We start from the raw sequence: 18,607 nt of genomic DNA, 5'->3' as shown, positions 1-18,607 counted from the left end.
AGACTTGCCTCCTCAGCTCCAGCCTTCTCACACAAATATCGATATTTCCGGACTTCGTTCCATTCACTTCAACCAACCCTAACCAGCGCCTCGACTGTCGCTTATCTCCTAAACTTTGGGGGTGCGACGTATGGGTCTATCATGCTTACATGCTGTGCCGGATGCTGGTTCCGGTCCTCGCAATCGCAATCTCATCATCATGCCGCTGAGCCGCAGCGGAGCTCGGAGCGGAGGTCAGCGTCATGCTATACCCCACATTCCCCCGCACGTTATCTTGGCAGACCCTGCCGTGTCTTTGCCATTCCGGAACCCGCTCCGGATGCTGACCGGGCCCGAATCTTAAAGATCCGAAGCCGAGTTAATAATAGAACGGGACACGCGGCGTTGATCCGGTCTAGACCAATTAGAAGCCATCGAAACTATGCTTGCCCATGCGTTTCCTTGCCCGTCAAGAGCCCATATGGCGTGCACCATGCGGTGACAGTGCGGTTTCAGGTTATTCCTTGGCTCACACGCCAGAAGGAACGCCGATCTTTCCGTTCAGATAGGAGTGGAGGTGCAAACTCTATCACGGATGTACCGAAAGTAGGACCACGCTGCTCACTGCCCGATGCGAGCCGATGCGGGGCCAGCTTATGGCGTCGATTGGGATCAGCAGCTCATGAGATGGCGTGCTTATCAGAGATAGGCGAAAAGATATAAGGGAGACGACCAAGGAAAAGAAGAGCTGATCCCCCCCTCCACCTCTCTACCGTCTGCCATCCCCGTCAAGATGAGCAACACCATCGTGGACCTCCAGTCTGCCCCAATCCCGGCGTCGGCTGTCCCCACCAACAACGTCTCGGCCTCGGAAAAGCACGACGAGAAGGACTATGTCTTCAATGGCGAGTCGGACGTCGTGCTCGGTCACCGCAGCTCGGACGAGTACCAGAGCGATGAGCTCGAGCCGACTGACGAGGAGTTTGCTACTCTGCGCAAGTGAGTTTATGTAGTCGGGTCGAGTCAAGGGTAGAGCTGACTGAGCAGAGTCCCCGCTCCCATGAAGTGGGCCGCCGTGGCGATGTGCTTCATTGAGCTGGCCGAGCGTGCTTCTTACTATGGTTGCGTAAGTCTCATGTTGAAGCTCCAGCTGACAAGCAGACCAAGATCTGGAACAACTACATGAAGAACCCTCTTCCCGTCGGCGGTAACGGCGCCGGTGCCGTCGCTGCAGGTGCCGCCGGTCTCAACCAGGTTACCGGTGGTCTCGCCATGGGCTCAGTCAGCGCCAGTGCCGTCACCAGTGCTTTCAACTTCTTGACCTACACCATGTGAGTTGCACTCTGTCCTCTGGTAGGCACGAGCTGACTCTTCAGCCCTATCATCGGTGGTATTCTTGCCGACACAAGATGGGGTCGTTTCAAGACTATCTTGATCGGTACCATTATCGGGTAAGTCTGCGCCGTATCTTGATCAAGCTCGCTCAGAACTGATCTCCAGCTTCGTCGCCCACGTCCTCCTCTGCGGTGCCGTCGTCCCCAGCGTCATCAGCTCCGGTAACGGCTTCCCCCCATTCATGATCTCCCTCCTCATCCTCGCCTTTGCTGCTGGTCTCATCAAGCCCTCGCTCGGTCCCCTGCTGTGTGACCAGTCTCCGGTCAAGCGCCCCATCATCCAGATCACCAAGTCGGGCGAGCGCGTCATTCTCGACCCCCAGGCGACAGTCTCGAGGTATCTCAACGTGTTCTACATGTGCATCAACATTGGAGCTGTGAGTCTCAAGTCCTTCCTTGCCGAATTCCGCTGATATCCAGTTCATGGCTCTTGGTACCGCCTACGCTGCCCGTCTCGTCGGCTTCTGGCTCGCTTTCCTCGTCCCCGGTATCGTCTACCTCCTCATGCCCATCCTGTACGTCGTGATTGCCTTGTGTGTGTGACTGGTAGCTGATCAGTCAGCATGTTCTTCTGCTACAAGCACCTTTACAAGGCGCCCCCACAGGGATCCGTCACCCTCGAGGCCATCAAGGTCATCAAGACCGTCATCGGCAAGGGTGGACTCCGCGCGGCGTTCAAGGGTGGAGACAGCTTCTGGAACCTCGCCAAGCCCTCCTTCATCCAGGAGACCGAGGGTACCGTCGACCGCTCCAAGGTGTTCTGGGACGACACTTTCGTCGATGAGATCAGGCAGTCCATCTCAGCTTGCGGTGTCTTCCTCCTCATCCCCATCTTCAACTTGTGTATGTCCTGTCTCTCCATCTGGCTTGGACTAGGCTGACTTGCAGCCAACGGTGGTATCGGTATTAGTGAGACCGCCATGTCCAACGCCATGGTCTTGAACGGTATCCCTTCCGAGATCTACTCGTGAGTTTTGCCTTCCCGGGAGCTCTTCCTCAGCTAATCTTTCAGCAATGCCAACCCCCTCACCATCATCATCGCCTCCCCCATCTTCATCTTCGGTATCTACCCCCTTTGCAACAAGCTCGGCTTCACCCCCCGCCCCACCCTCAAGCTCATGGCCGGTTTCCTCCTCGTCTGCTCCAACATGGTCATCGCCGCCATCGTGCAGTGGAAGATCTACCAGTCGAGCCCGTGTGGATACTACGCCTCGAGCTGCAAGGCCGGTGTCTCCAACGTCAACCTCGCATGGCAGCTCCCCCTTTACATCCTCCCCGCTCTCGGTGAGATCTTGGTCAACGTCACCAGTTACGAGCTCGCCTACACCCGTGCTCCCGCCAGGATGAAGGGTCTCGTGAGTACTTTCTGCCCATACCTTTCCGGACTATTGCTGACGTTCAGGTCTACGCCATCTGCCTCTTCTCCCAGGCCATCTCGTACGCTATCCAGCTCGCCATGTCCAAGGTCGTCGACGACCCCTGGCTCATCTGGCCTTACGTCGCCCTCGCCTGCGCCTCCTTCATCACCGCCTTCATCTTCCCCACCTACTTCCGTCACCTCGATACCCCCATGCGCGGCTTTGCCGACCCGGACCGTCAGTTCGGTAAGCAGCAGCCCGACTACGTCAAGAACGCGGCGGAGATCGAGGAGGGTGAGAAGGTCAAGAAGTAGAGGAGTAGGGACGTTTGTGTTGTGCCTGAATGGTAGATGCTGTTGGAATAGTTTGTTCTAGTCAGTGGAAAATTGGGCTTATAGTATGCACCATCTTTTGGATCTCTACCTCTTCTGCGCGAGCTCCTCGTTCGCTTCGTGATCATCTGGCAGGTGCTGCTAACCCTCCGGCGGAATGTTTCCCCGCATGTTTCAGCTGCGTCATTCTGCCGTCACTCGGCTCCACCATGGCAGTCGGGATCCGGGCAGAGCTTGGCGAGTACGGTAGATGTCGTATGCTTGATCGCGCTTCCCGCCCGCAGCCCGTCATCGGCTACATGACCTTGCTGTACTTGAGTAGGAAAAGTCTACGTGATGCCTGACACTTCCTCATCCCACCGCCCACCTTATACTCGGAAGGTAATAGCCCACGAGAATGCGCACCAACGTCCTCTTTTTCGCCGCCGTACTAGCCTCGACAGCCCAGGCTGCAGTCATTGCACCCGAAGCTCGAGACCACACTCTCGTCGCTCGTGATGCCTGCTCCAACGGTGTCAAGGTGAGCCCAGCTTTTCTTCGTTTCCCGGGCATGCTCATGGGAAAGACGCTGATCGGCAGATCCGAGGAAGCGGCTCGATCTCCTGCTCTGGCCGTCAATGCCGAGCATGCAGCGGTGGAAAATGCTGCAACGTGACCGGTGAGTTTGTCTTTTGCATGGCAGAAAGTACCTTGTACGCTACCAGTCGCTGAGCTGACACGTCAGCGCCCAATAGTAGCTCGTGCAACTCGGCTACTCCGTATCTCAATATCGACACCTGCACCTTCGAAGGTAGCTCAGGCGGCGGTGGCGGCTCTCCCACAACCACTTTTAAAACAACTGCGCCAGCCACTACATCCAAAGCAGGCGCAACCGCTCAACCCCAGCCCACTCGAGCGCCATCCAAGACTTTTGGGGACTTTTTGAGATCGTACTTTGGCGGACGGTATTAGGTATGACTGCCCTCAATCACACTTGTACACACCGTTGTATACTGCTGCCTCCGAAGCTCTGCTGCGGCAACATAGGGACGGCCAATTCTGCGGATATGTATTATGCTCATCAGGACTCAATCTCATAATCACATCTCGACCTGACTTTGCCAACCGCCACGCTAGCGTTTGCGGGCTCACACCAGTCACCTACCTACAAGGAAAGCTCGCAGAGGCATCATTCGCCCTGTGAGCGCCTCAGCAGATCTCACATGATCTCGTACAGAATGCAGCTGTTGGAGCAGATCTCGAGCGGAGACACGGTCCTTTGTGCGCTTTCCCTGCGTCATATCGGCCCAAACGCGTTTGAGCGCTCGAGGCGCGGCGGGGCTGTGCAGTGGCTCCTTTCAGTCCGTGTCAGTCGGCGTATCATCAGTAACTCCGCCACACATTCTGACTCGCACCAGACCCTTCACCGGGGAATCATACTTATGTGCTGCCCTGTCAGATTCCCATCAGCCTGATTTACCAATAACGCACCCAGCAATCTCATTCACCAATATCCCATTCAACTCAAACTCCACCCTTACTGCTGCAGACATGTCGGACATATCGAATGATGAACAAGGCTGGTGGCAACGACTTGCAGACCTGCTCGAAAGCGATGAGGGCCGGAAGAGGATTGTGGCCATGTTCACCGACAGTCACGAAGGCGGTGACCGATATTTGCTCGACCATATGTCAGGGTCCTACGATGCGAAACAGGGACAGCGACTCGCAGAGCTATTCGGCAGTGACGACGGACGACAGGAGCTTGTGGAGATGTTCTTCCGAAGCCGAGACGGAGGGGCGGATCTGCTCACCTTGATCTCGTCCAGGTTGCAAGAGAAATACCAAGATGCTCCGCCGTTGACACTGTCGAACGCGGTCTCTTGGCCAGGGTTCTGGGACAGAGGTTTCGGGGAGAGGATTCGAAGACGGAGCCGTGATGATCTCGCTCTCAGCGAGTAAGTGTCCGTCTCGCATGAAAGGGCTTGCAAGATGGCCTTTATTGAGACCGGATACTGACACTTTCGCAGGGGAGACGATGGTTCTGTCACGCCTGACCAGGACGAAGATCCCCAGGCGGATCCGGGTTCTAATTGCTCCAAAGTCCCGGAGAATGCTGCCTCCCAAGACACGCACCTACCAAGCGAGGAGAAGACATCCGCCCTGGGTACCTCTGTGGTACAATGGCCTACGAAGCTGCCTCGGATCACGAAGACGGAGTTCAACGAGCATGTCTTCGAGGGTAGCTCGTCAAGATTGAAGCTCGAGGGGAAATACGACTTGCAAAGTATCAAATCCCATTGGCGCGGGGGTAATGATAGACAACAAGTCAATGCCTTTTCACATTATACCGAAGGCCTTCAAGACATCGCCGTGAACGAATATCGGGGCACTTTGTTCGGCCTTCATGCCTACCGGAAACTACGCAAAGGGGATGAAGTGGTATTGTTAGAGGCCGACCGGGCCACACTTGATGACTTGATTCGGAATGCTCCAAAGGCTGCCAAGCCGACATAGATCAAGGGGACGGACCAGCCGGTACCTATACTGAGGGATGGGGAGATGCGGGGCCAGGTCTGTCAGAGCTGATACCGATGAGAATGACTGACGCTGATGGGTGACAGTCTCAATTTTCTTTGTACCCTGAGCCCTCCACACCAACACAGAGTCCTGTCGATACGCAGATGACTGATGCCAGCGCGGATGGAGATGTGGATGCAGACGGCGAATGGGAGTCGGAGTGATTTTTTAGTGTACATGCTTGCTGGGGGTGGCCGGATCGTGTAGGAGCTAGATCGCGCTTGCTAGAAGTGGCGAGGTGTACCGTTGTGCGATACGGGCAGTGTTGTTTTTGCATTATACCCGAGCGATCAGCAATAAGCGTGACTTTTTCAGGTCAGCATCAACGAAAAGAATGTTTGAGTAACTGAGCGGGATGTCAAGCAGTGCATGCAGCCCAGACATGTACTCCGTCTATAAGTCTATCCTCACCTCACCGCCCTTCTCGTCTTCCTCTCCTCTCATCGCTTCCTCCCACCCCAGCCCCTTCCACTCCCTCCCTCTCCGCCAGACTCTCCCCTTCCACCGTCCACTTACTAGGCAACATCGGCGCCTCATTCAACCTCCTTCCCCTCTCCTCCAGATCCTCTCCTCTATTCCCACACGCGCAATCCCGCCATCCTGGTCGCGTCGATGGCGGGACGCCCGCGCGACATAGTGCACACTCGAGGTCCGGCTTGTACTCTGCGGCGTCTTTGACCCAGTCTGCTTGGAGGGGTCGGTGGGGGCATGGACCGGGTGGGTGTTGGCTTGGGGATTCTTCGTCTGGAGGGTCAGCTCGGTAGATCAAAGGGCTGGAAAGCGCATTGAGACATACATGTGGGAGGTAATAACCACATGGGAATCATAGCGCACTGGATGGTCAGCTTCCGTGCCTCTGAGGGAATGATGTAGCTCACAGAGGGGACAACGACTGGCTTGGACACCCGGAAGAAACGTAATCCACCCGAACCTGGCTTGTCTAGCTTGCGGCCGCGGTCGTCTTCGCCATACACCGAGAAGAAGATCTCGGCGATAAATGAGTGTGATAGTCTCAATGGACTCTTCATTCTACCCATCAGTATTGCCTTTGATAGGAGTGCAGCGCCGGACTCACTGAGGCAGACTCGTGGGCCGGCACTTTTCATCATCCGGCAACCTCCCAAACATCGTAAGCGCCATCTCCTCAAACTCCCCTCCGCCCGCCTCGGTCCCTCTCCACAGTGCCGGTATACCCCTCCCTTCCGCTCCCTTGGGTGGGATCTGCCCATGATCAATCACGCTGAAATGTCGAGTTGTGCATGTCGGCTCCGTCTCTGGCGGATCTCTTGGCGAGTACAGGGAGACGGTTTGGGCCAGGATGAGGCGGAAGGCGTAGATAGTAGTCGTTGGGGGAGGGAAGGGGAGGGTGAGGCGGACTTGTACTGCCGCGCAGATAGTGAACTGCCTGTCAGCCACATTCGCCATGCACATAATGATACGCACGACATCAGAAAGCAATTCCAGCCTGTACCCTCCTAGCCCCTCTTGCTCGCCTATGATCTGCATATTGAGATCTGTGAGCCCGCCGGTCGGATTCGGATTATACAGCACTTCGAAAGGCTTGTCTGTCCGATGTTCCCCTTGGAGCCAGGGTACAGCCTCGACTTCCTCCCGCGTCCCATTCCCGTCCGGGTAGGCAGGGACGGGCGGCAGTATATCCCTCGAGATGGAAATCTCCTCGAGACGGCTCATGACCGAGTCCAGCCCCTGTACTCGGCTCGTCTCCAGCTCCATCCCGCTCGTCCGCCGCCGTGGGGGCGGGGCGCCGCTAGATTGGGCGCGCCGTGAGGAGGGGCCGCCGGGCATGGGCGAGGCGGATCGAGATCCGGCTTTGGGCGTGCCGGGGATGGAGGTGGGGGAGTGGGATAGAGGTGTGGGCTGACGAGAACGAGATCGAGAGTGCGAGGCGCTATGTTTCCGGTCGGTCAGTCCTTCGACCTCGCCGTATAGGGTCACACCGCAGTACGCGTTGGGATGCCAGTCGTGTACCGGCATATTGTCGGGCATGTATAGCGAGAACGAGAATCTTGTGATCAGCATCGTTAGTATCCTGGGCCAGCGATCGGATTCTCACAGTTGGACTCCAGGCTCCAGGACTATCCCAGCCCCATCCGCCCCCTTAATCTCTATCATCCGGCTAAAGATAATGTCCTCCTCCCATCCCCGCCCTTTACCCATATCCAGCCTCGTCGTAGCCGTCATGCCTATCCTTATCGCCCGCACCCTCCTTTTGCCCATATGAGGCGGCATCCCAATCTCCAGCGTCCCCGGCAGCTCATACTCCCGCGTCTGCGACGGTGGGGGGATATACCCATCCTGCTCCTCCCGATACTCGTCCGTTGGCGAGTTCGGGGTGGAGCTACCTGGACCTGCAGAATTATGGCGTGATGGCGGTACGGGACGGGATGCGCCATAAGGCAGATCGGTGGTCTGGATGAGGAGCGAGCCGTAGTCCGCTACGTGGAGTGTCAGTGTGGGGACCTCGGACCGGGAGGAGGAACCCCCTCGGGGTCCGAGCAGGCGGAAGAGGGACCCCTTCTTTTTGTCGGGCCGGACGGGATTGTAGTCATCCCGCTTGCTCAGACCGACTGGCTCTAGGAACGGCGGAGCCATGCTGAGCTTTTGACAGTGTCGATAGAAGTGGAAGAAGTACTGCAGAGATAGGAAGGCAACGTCGCGACACTGCCGCAGCCGGAGCAGGGTATTTACGGCATCGTCCCTATCGCTTGATCGTGCCCGAGCTGGCTTAGGCCTACGGTCCTGGGTACATCGCTGGACTCGCTGAACCGCCCGGCTGACTACATCTCCACGATCCTCGCTCTCCGCCACGGCTTCACCTCCATCTTCCCGCTTAGCGTTATCCACCCCTTAGTCCCCGCCGAGTCTCCCTTCTCCTTCTCCTTCAGTAGCGCCAGATCCTCCCACCACCCCTTGCCCTGTATTGTCTCTCTGACAGGACACCAAGCCAGGTGCTCCTCCAGGACATCAAACGTCCGGCCCTTCGTCCACTCCAACCCTGATCGACCACCAAAAGAGTTTCGGTGCGCCCAAAGTCCGATCCGCCGCTCGCACAGCCGGCACTGCACCATGTCCGTGCGCCGTGAGCCGGCCTCGTCGGATAGGGTGTGTGCCGGCCCGTTGGGATGAAAGGGATACCAGCAGAAGACGGCGAGGACAGCAGCGAAGCTGGAGACGTGGTGAGTGATGGAGGTTGAAGATTCGATGGGTTCCATGTTGGCTGGTGCGGTTGAATGCAGACGGGTGTCAATGCGAGTAACAAGATTTGATATTTCGGTGATACTCTTTCAGATCAGCTATATCGTCCAGAAGTCTAGGACTAGGGTAAGGACAACGTACCAGCGGGCTTGACCGTCTGAATTCGCTGTTCGCCTTTGCGACACATTCTCGCTCGAGACCAGCCGCCAGGGACTGTATGTTGGAGGTCGTAGGTGGATGCAGTAAGCGCCGCAGCTGGCCGTAAAGCGATTCTAGAGGATGAGCAAGTCTACCACATCTTCAGGCTCCTCGCCTAGCTCACCAGGAGACCGCCGCACCCTCCACGAACAATCCTTTCGATGCCTATTCACCAATCCCGCCTGCATCCGCCTAGCCACCTCCACCCTGATCTTCTCTTCTGGTATCTCTGCCACTCCGCACAGCTCCCACCTGGCACTGCAGACTCCGCAGGATAGCGTGTCCCGCGCGCCGTTGGTCCATCCATGGAGAGCCGCCTGGACCGGATCGAGCGGGGATGGTATTGACGGCGAATATGTCGCTGGCTCGAACGTCCTCAAGCGAGAGAGTAAGGGTAGGGGCGAGAAGGGAGCGTACGTCGATGGAGGAGGAAGAGAGGGGAAAGATGATGTACAGGGAATTGACGAGCTGGATGCGACGGTTTTTGGGGAGTAGACCCGCTGTCGCTTGATATTGGGATTCAAGAGATCATTTAAGCCATCTATTAATCGTTTCTACGACGTCAGCTATACCTCTCGGGAAGCTGCGAGCCGTCGCGGTCCGACTTACTCGGCTATATCGCTCAAGATGCCTTTCAGTGGTACTCGTGCCCTCCAACTCAACCTCGACCTGCTCGACCTCAGGTTCCGCCGGTCCAGCTTCGGGATTCTTAGCATAAGCCTGCTCATCAGACCTATAGCTAGCGCATCAGCGGTGCGCTACTCACCTCATCGTCTCCGGATGACCAGTCGTCCTCATCATACAACAGCTTGAAGACGTCCCGCAGGTCTTCGTCCGCTGTGTCGCTCATCCTGTCTCTAGCGCGCTCTGCTTTTCTCTCCAGCGATAGGTGCCAGTATCAGCTGCAGGCTCTAGAAGTCTTAGCGATGCTTGACAAGGTCAGTACTAGATCAGATAGATGTGTTACGACAGTATAATCGACCGTGATGTCGCTGAGCTTTTGCTGGTGGCCTTGTCTCTTCCGTCGGAAAGCTGCTGAGGAATGTGGATCTGGCCGGGCCCTTTTGCTTCTGCCTCTTTATCTCATCTCCCACCAGCCCAGCTCCTCGGAGCGGTGGACACACGCGTTATCACAGAAGTGGCTGATGCCGCTCCGGCCGATATGTACAGGCCTAGCTCATCTGTAAACCTGGTACCCGAGGTCCTAGCTATCATCTTTAGCAAACTCCGCCGAGTCCCACCTCCGGCAGTCCGGCCTGCTCAGCCTTGGCAATACCGTCTCTGTCAACCAGAATTGGCGGCCCTGATGAGGGTCTCGAAGGTGTGTGTCTGAGCCCTTCCGTTCGCCGATGCTTTTCAGTACCGAGAGTTTGACTAATGAGGTAGCTTTTCAACAACATGGCCGCACTATACCTGTACGCCAATATCAACACCAGCAACCCCACATCCCTATCCTACGGCCTCAACCTCCCTCGTACCTCCAGAGTATGCTCCAAGCTACAGCTTCTTGGCTATACGCAGCGCCTATCCCTAGAGTACGCCGACAGGACGAAGCCTACCTCAGCCTTCTTATCCACGGCGCGGCGTATTTTCACCTCATCCTACCTATCCCCAAGGACATTGACGCATTTACCGCGGCGGAGCAGGGCTGGATCAACGACAGCTTGACAAAGCTGAACACTTCCCGCGCCTTGCAGAGGCTACGGTATCTCTCGACGAAATCGTACGCCTGGCAGTCTGACGCGCGCGGGGAGCTCATCACGGACCGCCGCGTACGAGGACCGTCCGACCAGCGCGAGGACCGTAACTACCTCGCTCCAGCCGCTTTCGGCGATGTGGCATTCCACACCAACGTCGAGACAGCTTGTCAGCGCCTCGATATCGGGGAAAGCGAGCGCGGGTTCCCGGCTCTGATGCAAGATCTCCAATACCGCGCGCACATCGACTATGCTGGTATCGGCGTTCCCGTCATCCTCGGCGGTCACTCTCGGTGGTACTACTGTCTTCCTGACTCGCACGAGATCCCCACCCTCAAGAACAAAGTCAACATCTTTGTCGGGTCGCTCATCGGCCATGCTATCGAGCGCGTCATGGCTTACCGCAGACTCCAGCGGTCTTCGGGCCGGACGGACGTCGACCCGCCCAACCACGTCGATATCTATCTTCCAGCGCCGCTCGGGGAACCTCGGTTCCTGGACGTCATACAAGGGTCGTTCCCGACGGGAATGAAGATGATGTACATGGGGGTCGGCTTCCCCCCTACACGTCATGCCAAGGATGTATGGAACTTCTTCCCTCTGCACGAGGCGCCTCCGTGCGAGGCTTGCGGCTGGACCTGCTCCTCATCTGGTGAGTCTGGCAGGGATTAAGAGAGCGGGATCGAAGCTGATCTTAGTAGACGCTCCCAGCTCGCCCCCCTCTACACCCGAATACGTCAAGCAGGTCCGCTCTCGTGAGTAATATCTCGGTCGCAGTATGAGTGCGATCTCTGCTGACGTTTCCAGTCATCGGCGATGCCGTCAGGGCGATGATTCCGCAAGCGCAAAGTCTCCTCAAGGGGAAATGAACGGCCACGGCGCTGGGAGGAAGGTCTGGAATTTGGTCCATTGTCGGATGTATCTGCCGTGTTGGCGTGTGGATGTGGTACTAATCCTATTCTGGGAGGGAGAGTAGATGCGTCGTCAGGCTCCGCAGGCCTCAGTGACGCGTCATGCACCCGATGCTCACCGAGTCAAGAGACTGTCAAAAGAGGTCGAGAGCCGGATCCGAATAACGTAAAGATTATCGGCCCATGCGGTTTCGAGCCACTTCGACTCACTGGACTCCATACATAAATAGACTATAGGCAAGATGGACGCCCAGCTATCTGCTCCTCAACCTCCATCTACTCTCCATGTCCCAGATGACCAGCTCAACTCCCCGAGGGCGTATCCGGGAGATCATCCCCGACATCATTATCGGGCGATACCCCACCGGCCCGCTTAATTCCTTGACCGACGTTCCCGGTGTCCTAGTCCATACCGAATCCCTCTGTCGTACCTCCCCCACGATCGTCAATACCGGCGTCACTACCATTCTCCCTCGGCGCGAATGGTTCCACGATGGCTGCCACGCCGCCTTCTTCAAATTCAACGGAAGCGGGGAAATGACCGGTAGTCACTGGATCGAGGAGACGGGGATACTCAACTCGCCCGTCATCCTGACCAATTCGTTCGCGGTCGGACCGTGCTATTCGGGCATCTACGAGTACGCGGTGGACAAGTACAAAAATCAAGATGGGCTGGTAGATTGGTTTCTGCTGCCAGTTGTCGGGGAGACGTATGATGGGTATATGAGCGATATAGGCGCCATGGCGATCAAGTCGGATATGGTCGTTCGGGGGATTGAGGAGGCTAGTGCGGACAGGGTGCCAGAGGGGAATACGGGGGGCGGGACGGGGATGTGCTGTCAGGGTTATAAGGGTGGGACGGGGAGTGCGAGCCGAGTCGTGGAAGGGGTGATCAAGAAGGATGGGGGGGAGGAGAAGGTGGTGTATACGGTCGCAGCGTTGGTTCAAGCTGTAAGTGTAGCAGAGAGGTGTGCTGATACCCAGAACTACGGCGCCAAGCGCGATCTTACGATTGGGAACGTACCTATCGGTAGACTCCTCATGGAGGAGGAAGCAGCGCAAGCTAGCAAGAAGCCAGAAGCGCCGGTCGAGGAGAGACAGAAGGACGGATCTATCATCATTGTCATCGCTACAGATGTGAGTGTCTTCACGTATATGCCCGAGCTATAATGACGTCCTCAGGCTCCGCTACTCCCCATCCAGCTTAAACGACTCGCAACTCGTGAGTCTCCGTCGCCCTTATATCACCTCAATACTGATAGCTTAGGAGCGACCGTCGGTCTAGCTCGCGTTGGCGGATGGGGTATATCCAACCCCTCAACAAGTAGGAGACTCCCGCTGATCAGACAGGCGCAAACTCATCCGGTGACATCTTCTTTGCCTTCTCGACAGCCGCACACATCCCCAAAGACGCATCGGTCACCCGCTTCACCCCCACCGTGGTCGGTTCTATCGACATTATCGATACAGAAGGGATCAACGGCTTGTTTGAGGCAGTCGCGGACTCGGTCGAGGAGGCCATATACAATGTTTTGACGAGTGCGGAGAGCATGGAAGGGCCTGGAGGGATGCGGATGGAGGGATTGCCGACGGACGTGCTGCAGCGGTTGATGAAGAATTATTATGTTCCTGTTCCGTTTACAGCGTGAGTATGCATGTATCATGTCGTCCCAGAACTGCAGTATTCTTGGTGTTTCTCTCACTAGATTCCGCGGTTCGTCAGCAGGCATGACCTTGCTGGACTCCAAAGCAGACAAGGTTTGAGGAATGTGGAGCAAAGCTGAGCGCTGAGGTCGGACAAAACTCTTGATCCATCCTCCTTCATACCAGCTTGTGTCTTGACTTGCTCATACACGGCCCTACAGCCATGCCTGAAGCCGATAGCGCCGCAACGGAAGATCCCGGTACTCGTCCGCCTGTGACGCTATTGCCTGAGCTTCTTGCAAAGATCTTTGGTCATCTCCTCCAGACCCCACCTCCTCCGCCCGAGCGCGCCTGGCGGTGTCATGTACGTCAGACGGATCTAGTGTCCGTAATGAAAAATAAGCAAGGTGACATATACCTCCCTGATCTGCTCAGCTCAGCTCGATCGAGACCTTGCTGACGGCTTTAGCTCTTCAACCAACTCGCAGCACCCATCCTCCACTCCACCGTCCGCACCTGTAATCCCTCTTCCCTCGCCTACGGCCCCGACCTCCCTCCTATCCACGGCGTACCCTCCAAACACCAACTCCTCGGCTACCTCCGCAAGCTCTACCTGGAGTACATCAACAAGAATCAGCACGGATACATCACTCTCCTCACGCACGTCGGTCCCTACTTTGACCTCATCCTACCCAATCAAAAAGAAGTCACCGCGTTCGCATCCACAGAGTGCGAGTGGATCGCCGAAAGCCTGCACAAGCTGCATCAATGGGGCGCGCTCAAGCGCATCACCTCCACATCGACGGGCGCGTACCTCGGATAGCAGAGCGACGACTACAAGCGTCTCCTCGCGCCCACCCCTCGGGATTCGGTCCTCTACCGTCCGAGTATACTGGCGGGAGGGGTCTTGTCGCGGCTCGCGGTCGAGGCACCGGTCGTCACTGCCTGTCAATGGGAGGACAGCGGTCCATTGACGTTTGGATCCCCATTTGGGCCGCTCAACTACCGGGTGCACATCCGGGACCCCGACATGGCCATGACCGTCGTCCTCGGCGGTACCTCTCGGTGGTACTATGACGCTCAACTGGTATTGGAGGGTCTCCAACCTACGGCGGCGCTGAGGAAGGCGTTCATGGTATTGGTCAATGCCCTTCTCGCACACGCCGTCGATCGGATCGCAATTGTACGGAATCGAGAACACCATGGTCCGGCCTCAGAGCGAATACGCCCAGACTCCTCTATCCAGATGGACATCTACCTAGCCGATTATCTGGCCCAAAAGCCCATCCTACAATCACTCCGCACCCTCATCCCGGCAAACCTACGGGCTTTGTACAAGGCGGTAACATTCCCGCCGTCTCGGCATGAAAAGGACGTCTGGACGTTAAATTCCATCGAGACCGCGCCTGCATGTCAGGCGTGCCTTTGGTCACCTCCGCTACCTCGTGAGTGCTCTTGTGGTTCTGCCTGGGACGGAAAGGAATAGAGCTGATAGTATCAGAGAAGAAGACAACCCGCCTTCCGAGCATGAGTGGATCAACGGCGTCAGCCAGTACGTCCCAAGTATCAAGATGGGGGTACCAGCTGACTGTATACAGTCATCGCGAAGGTCTATGAGGACCTGGTACCGAGGGCTTACATGCTTCTCGGGACACCGTCAGTATGAGATGGGCGTATTCGGACAACCGCCAATCTTTCCTGTAGCATAGGAAAGATGAATCTTGATATGGCGGCAGGTTGGCCGTCATCCGCATAAACAAATCGTCCACCTCCATCTATATGCTCTGGGGCGGGGCCTTTGAGGGACGCGAGGGACGCGAGGGTCCTACATAGCTCGACCTAGAGGTCGATAGTCGATAGATGCCGGATGCTGATTCAGGGACAGGGCTGGTTTGAGGAATGTGGAGCATGGATGGGGGGCAGCCAAGGGCCAGCGCCAATGACGATCTCTCGTTCATCTGTACCCCTCACCAGCAGATATGGAATTGTTCGTCCTACTTGACGTCGGCATGCCTGATCCCGACGAGGACGCCGCGGCTGGGACTCCTCCTCACAGTCCGCCCGCCAAGCTGCTACCAGAGATTTACGCGGAAATCTTTCGTCACCTCCTGCGCCCTCCTCCACTCCTGTCCGAGCGGGCTGAGCGCCGTAATCTCAGCCAGGCAGACCTAGCACTGCTGATGAGGACGAGTCGAGTAAGATATGACTCTTGACTCAAGTCATCCGCCTGGACGAGATCCTGCTGATCGGATAGCTCTTCAACCAAATTGCCGCACCCTACCTCTATTCCACAATCCGTACTTGCAATCTCTCCTCCCTCACCTACGGCCTCGACACCTTTTCAGTCCTCGGCGTACCCAGTAAATTTGAGCTCCTCAATTACACTCGCAAACTATACCTGGAGTATATCGAAAAAGGCGAGCCGGGATATACCAATCTCCTTGCCCACGGCGGCGCCTACTTTCACCTTGTCGAGCCTACGGGCATGGAGGCGTCCACATTCGCCCATGAAGAGTGCAGGGCCGTCACGGAAGGCATGGCCCTGGCACTAGTCATGAAAGCGTTCCGGAACCTCACGTCCATCTCAACAGGCTCATATACGGGACGGCAAGGTGACTACTACAAGCGTCTATTCGGATTTCGCTCCATACACCCGGACCTGCCGGGCATGATGTTCAGAGCGGGTGGAGTCCTGATCGACCTGGCCGCCGATGTCCCCGTCGAGAGTGTGTGTCAGTGGGTTGGCACCGGCCCACTGACGTTCGAGACTCCACGGAAGCCGCTTCTTTTCAGGGCGCATATCTCAACCGAGTCCGCGGCCATCCCAGTCTGCCTAGGCCGTACTTCGCGCTGGTACTACGATGTGCAGCCGCCAGCAGGCGGACCAGACACTGAGGCAGTACTCGGTACCGCACTTCACGCGTTGGTGTACGCCATCCTCCTCCACGCGGTCGAGCGGTTCATTGCCGTGCAGAGCTGGCCAAAGATACATCCTGCCGCCGAGGCTATGTACGGCCACACTTCCATCCATCTCGACATCTTCCTCGCCGACCGCTTTGCACAGACACCCATCTTGCAAGCGCTCCGAAGCGATATCCCTACGACCATACTCCGGATGTACGAACTCCTTGGCCTACCGTCGGAATGGTGCGAAAAGGATGTTTGGACCTTTGAGCCTATCGGGAGAGCACCCGCATGCGAGGCGTGCTACTGGTCTCCTACAGTGCCTCGTGAGTCGTCCGCTATTATCGTGAGGTGATTGAAGGCCAACTGACCTTGCCAGCGAACCAGAAATCGCCTCTCCCGAGTCTGAGTTTGATGCGCGTTAAAGGCGGTCAGTGTATAGTGCATTGTAATCAATGTGCTGCGCTGATAAGTCTACAGTGCTTGCGAAGGCTTATGAGGACTTGATACCGCGGGCTCGCTCGCTACTGGAATTCAGGGGGCGGGACGAGTCGAGTCTGGGGTTTTGAAGAGTGCCGACCGTGATTCCCTGCTTAGTGTACAGTAAATGATTGTAATCTAGGGCCACCATCTATATGACTGTAGCTTAGTGAGGCCTCTGCCTCGTATCATCCGGTGCAGAGACGCAAACCTAATGCAGGGTGTCACTCGATACCCCACGCGTGAGTCCCTTAATATGCGCGGAATGTCGGTCCGAGACGACGCTTCCAACAACCGGCGATCTTGGTGTTTGACCTTACCTTGTTCCCAATAATCCTGATACCACTGTCTGCATCATGGCTATTCAGGCGGAGACTAGTGGTTCGGTGGCTCTTCTTCCCGATATTCGGCAGCTGGTATTCCAGCAGCTTGTCTGGGTCCCTCCGCCTCCACCTGCTCAAGTAACCCGAGACGACATCAGACAGCCTGATCTGGCAGCCGTGGTGAGGGTCAGCAAGGTCTGTGTCTTCCCTCTATGATATCGTCTCGATACGAGGAGCAAGCTGATACTGTAGCTGTTCAACAATCTCGCGGCGCCTTACCTCTACTCCACCATTATCACCTCTAATCTCCCTTCCCTCTCCTACGGCCTCGACGATCCTCCTATCCCCGACATCCCATCCAAGCGTCAACTCCTCGGCCACACGAGAAAGCTCTTCCTAGAGCTCAACGAGAAGGAGCAGCCTCACTACCAGACCCTCCTCTCCCGCGGCGGCGTTCATTGGGGTTGGTGCAGCCTACGGAGCGAGGCCTGGACGCCCTCGCGATCGCAGAGTGCGAAGGGGTCTCAAGTAGCTTGGGCAAGCTGGCGAGATCAGGCGCCTTCTCTCGCCTCAAGGTCGTCTCGACGGGCGCGTATCTCGGATGGGAGCTGGACGACTATTCGGAGCTTTTCGTCCGTGTTCCCCGGAACGCCCTTCTCGACGAGCGAAACGTCTCGGCTCGGCAAGCGCTGTCAAGGTTCGTTACCGGTCTTGACATTGGCGCAGCGTGTCAGTGGGTCGTCGCTGGCCCGCTCACATTCGCTACACCGGGGCGATGAACTACCGGGCGGATGTATCGAATGCGGGCGCAGCTATACCCGTCGTTCTCGGTGGACAAGCGCGGTGGTACTGGGATGTACCACTGTCCCTCCCGGATGCCGGAGATGAGCTGGATCAGCTGCTGCAGCTCCTCTCCGCGTCTTTGATCGGTCATGTCGTCGAGCGGCTGGGCGAATACAGGAAGCTTGACCCATCAGCGGCGGACCGGGACCCACCTATCTTCCTCGACATCTACCTAAACGAGCTTCTCGGCGAGCAGCCCATCGTGGAGACTCTGCGCAAGTCGGTCCCGATCGCGGTGAGGAAGACGTACACCGCGTTAGGGATTCCCACATCTCGTCACGTGAGGGACGTCTTCAATTTCTAGCCGGGAGAACTGGCTCCGCCATGCGAGGCGTGTGGGTGGTCTCGGTCTACTGTTGAGTCGGGTGAGCGAGTCTGGATCTGAGAGGAGGTCGCGCTGACTCGATCAATAGAGCCGCGAGCACCGCTGTCCAAAGGCGTAGCAAATGCCTACCGCGCTGAGACACAATCAGGTCAGTCCAGATCTACTAGGTCTCCCGTGCGGCTGTGCTGATCCGTAGTGATCACCGAGACGTTTCCAGAAGTTCCTGCCTCAGGTTCGTATGATTCTGGCGGCTGAGGGTTAGGAGTCGCGGATTAATCGATTAGTTTTTACCGGAAACCATGGTTCCAACACGATCGTGATATCTGAGCGGAGAGTCATCCTGCATGTAGGCGTATCTTTACCTTCCAGTCTTCCTGTCTCCGGCTGTGAGGCCGAGGGAAGCAATGAAACACGAGCTGCTACAGCTTGCACCCATGTCACGAG

The 18,607-nt window shown here is 56.9% G+C and overlaps 9 protein-coding genes across 9 annotated transcripts; 7 read left to right on the top strand and 2 right to left on the bottom strand.

The window, feature by feature from the left end:
• Positions 1 to 772: 772 nt before the first annotated feature.
• On the top strand, positions 773 to 3,045 carry MKK02DRAFT_19105 (POT family-domain-containing protein; the record flags this gene model as incomplete). Its single annotated transcript, XM_053086041.1, has 10 exons — positions 773 to 978; positions 1,027 to 1,105; positions 1,141 to 1,310; positions 1,356 to 1,430; positions 1,480 to 1,750; positions 1,794 to 1,888; positions 1,936 to 2,216; positions 2,262 to 2,340; positions 2,386 to 2,728; positions 2,776 to 3,045. 10 exons carry the CDS (start codon positions 773 to 775, stop codon positions 3,043 to 3,045), a joined length of 1,869 nt encoding a protein of 622 aa, XP_052948945.1.
• Positions 3,046 to 3,460: 415 nt separating this feature from the next.
• Positions 3,461 to 4,014, top strand: MKK02DRAFT_39460 (uncharacterized protein; the record flags this gene model as incomplete). Its single annotated transcript, XM_053090604.1, has 3 exons — positions 3,461 to 3,583; positions 3,643 to 3,721; positions 3,788 to 4,014. The coding sequence occupies 3 exons, from the start codon at positions 3,461 to 3,463 to the stop codon at positions 4,012 to 4,014; spliced, it is 429 nt and encodes a 142-aa protein (XP_052948944.1).
• Positions 4,015 to 4,593: 579 nt separating this feature from the next.
• Positions 4,594 to 5,559, top strand: MKK02DRAFT_39459 (uncharacterized protein; the record flags this gene model as incomplete). The annotated part of the gene is made up of 2 exons (XM_053090603.1): positions 4,594 to 5,000; positions 5,073 to 5,559. 2 exons carry the CDS (start codon positions 4,594 to 4,596, stop codon positions 5,557 to 5,559), a joined length of 894 nt encoding a protein of 297 aa, XP_052948943.1.
• A 475-nt stretch (positions 5,560 to 6,034) lies between these two features.
• MKK02DRAFT_39458 (uncharacterized protein) lies at positions 6,035 to 8,235 on the bottom strand (the record flags this gene model as incomplete). Its single annotated transcript, XM_053090602.1, has 6 exons — positions 6,035 to 6,366; positions 6,419 to 6,455; positions 6,501 to 6,651; positions 6,698 to 7,023; positions 7,066 to 7,648; positions 7,697 to 8,235. The coding sequence occupies 6 exons, from the start codon at positions 8,233 to 8,235 to the stop codon at positions 6,035 to 6,037; spliced, it is 1,968 nt and encodes a 655-aa protein (XP_052948942.1).
• A 185-nt stretch (positions 8,236 to 8,420) lies between these two features.
• On the bottom strand, positions 8,421 to 9,886 carry MKK02DRAFT_39457 (C3HC zinc finger-like-domain-containing protein; the record flags this gene model as incomplete). The annotated part of the gene is made up of 5 exons (XM_053090601.1): positions 8,421 to 8,924; positions 8,980 to 9,110; positions 9,161 to 9,590; positions 9,646 to 9,756; positions 9,803 to 9,886. 5 exons carry the CDS (start codon positions 9,884 to 9,886, stop codon positions 8,421 to 8,423), a joined length of 1,260 nt encoding a protein of 419 aa, XP_052948941.1.
• Positions 9,887 to 10,385: 499 nt separating this feature from the next.
• MKK02DRAFT_29279 (uncharacterized protein) lies at positions 10,386 to 11,602 on the top strand (the record flags this gene model as incomplete). Its single annotated transcript, XM_053087773.1, has 3 exons — positions 10,386 to 11,385; positions 11,435 to 11,488; positions 11,541 to 11,602. The coding sequence occupies 3 exons, from the start codon at positions 10,386 to 10,388 to the stop codon at positions 11,600 to 11,602; spliced, it is 1,116 nt and encodes a 371-aa protein (XP_052948940.1).
• A 336-nt stretch (positions 11,603 to 11,938) lies between these two features.
• On the top strand, positions 11,939 to 13,293 carry MKK02DRAFT_18857 (peptidase family T4; the record flags this gene model as incomplete). Its single annotated transcript, XM_053086015.1, has 5 exons — positions 11,939 to 12,595; positions 12,629 to 12,781; positions 12,827 to 12,866; positions 12,912 to 12,947; positions 12,995 to 13,293. The coding sequence occupies 5 exons, from the start codon at positions 11,939 to 11,941 to the stop codon at positions 13,291 to 13,293; spliced, it is 1,185 nt and encodes a 394-aa protein (XP_052948939.1).
• Positions 13,294 to 15,297: 2,004 nt separating this feature from the next.
• Positions 15,298 to 16,761, top strand: MKK02DRAFT_39454 (uncharacterized protein; the record flags this gene model as incomplete). Its single annotated transcript, XM_053090600.1, has 4 exons — positions 15,298 to 15,483; positions 15,543 to 16,518; positions 16,572 to 16,622; positions 16,673 to 16,761. The coding sequence occupies 4 exons, from the start codon at positions 15,298 to 15,300 to the stop codon at positions 16,759 to 16,761; spliced, it is 1,302 nt and encodes a 433-aa protein (XP_052948938.1).
• A 267-nt stretch (positions 16,762 to 17,028) lies between these two features.
• MKK02DRAFT_29277 (uncharacterized protein) lies at positions 17,029 to 18,418 on the top strand (the record flags this gene model as incomplete). The annotated part of the gene is made up of 7 exons (XM_053087772.1): positions 17,029 to 17,190; positions 17,248 to 17,359; positions 17,428 to 17,692; positions 17,722 to 18,118; positions 18,143 to 18,203; positions 18,252 to 18,311; positions 18,360 to 18,418. 7 exons carry the CDS (start codon positions 17,029 to 17,031, stop codon positions 18,416 to 18,418), a joined length of 1,116 nt encoding a protein of 371 aa, XP_052948937.1.
• Positions 18,419 to 18,607: the final 189 nt, after the last annotated feature.

This window comes from Dioszegia hungarica (assembly GCF_025882075.1).
Source record: "Dioszegia hungarica strain PDD-24b-2 chromosome Unknown MKK02contig_2, whole genome shotgun sequence".
Lineage (NCBI taxonomy): Eukaryota > Fungi > Basidiomycota > Tremellomycetes > Tremellales > Bulleribasidiaceae > Dioszegia > Dioszegia hungarica.
Note: the sequence above shows the minus strand (reverse complement) of the source record. Positions and strands in the feature narration are given on the sequence as shown.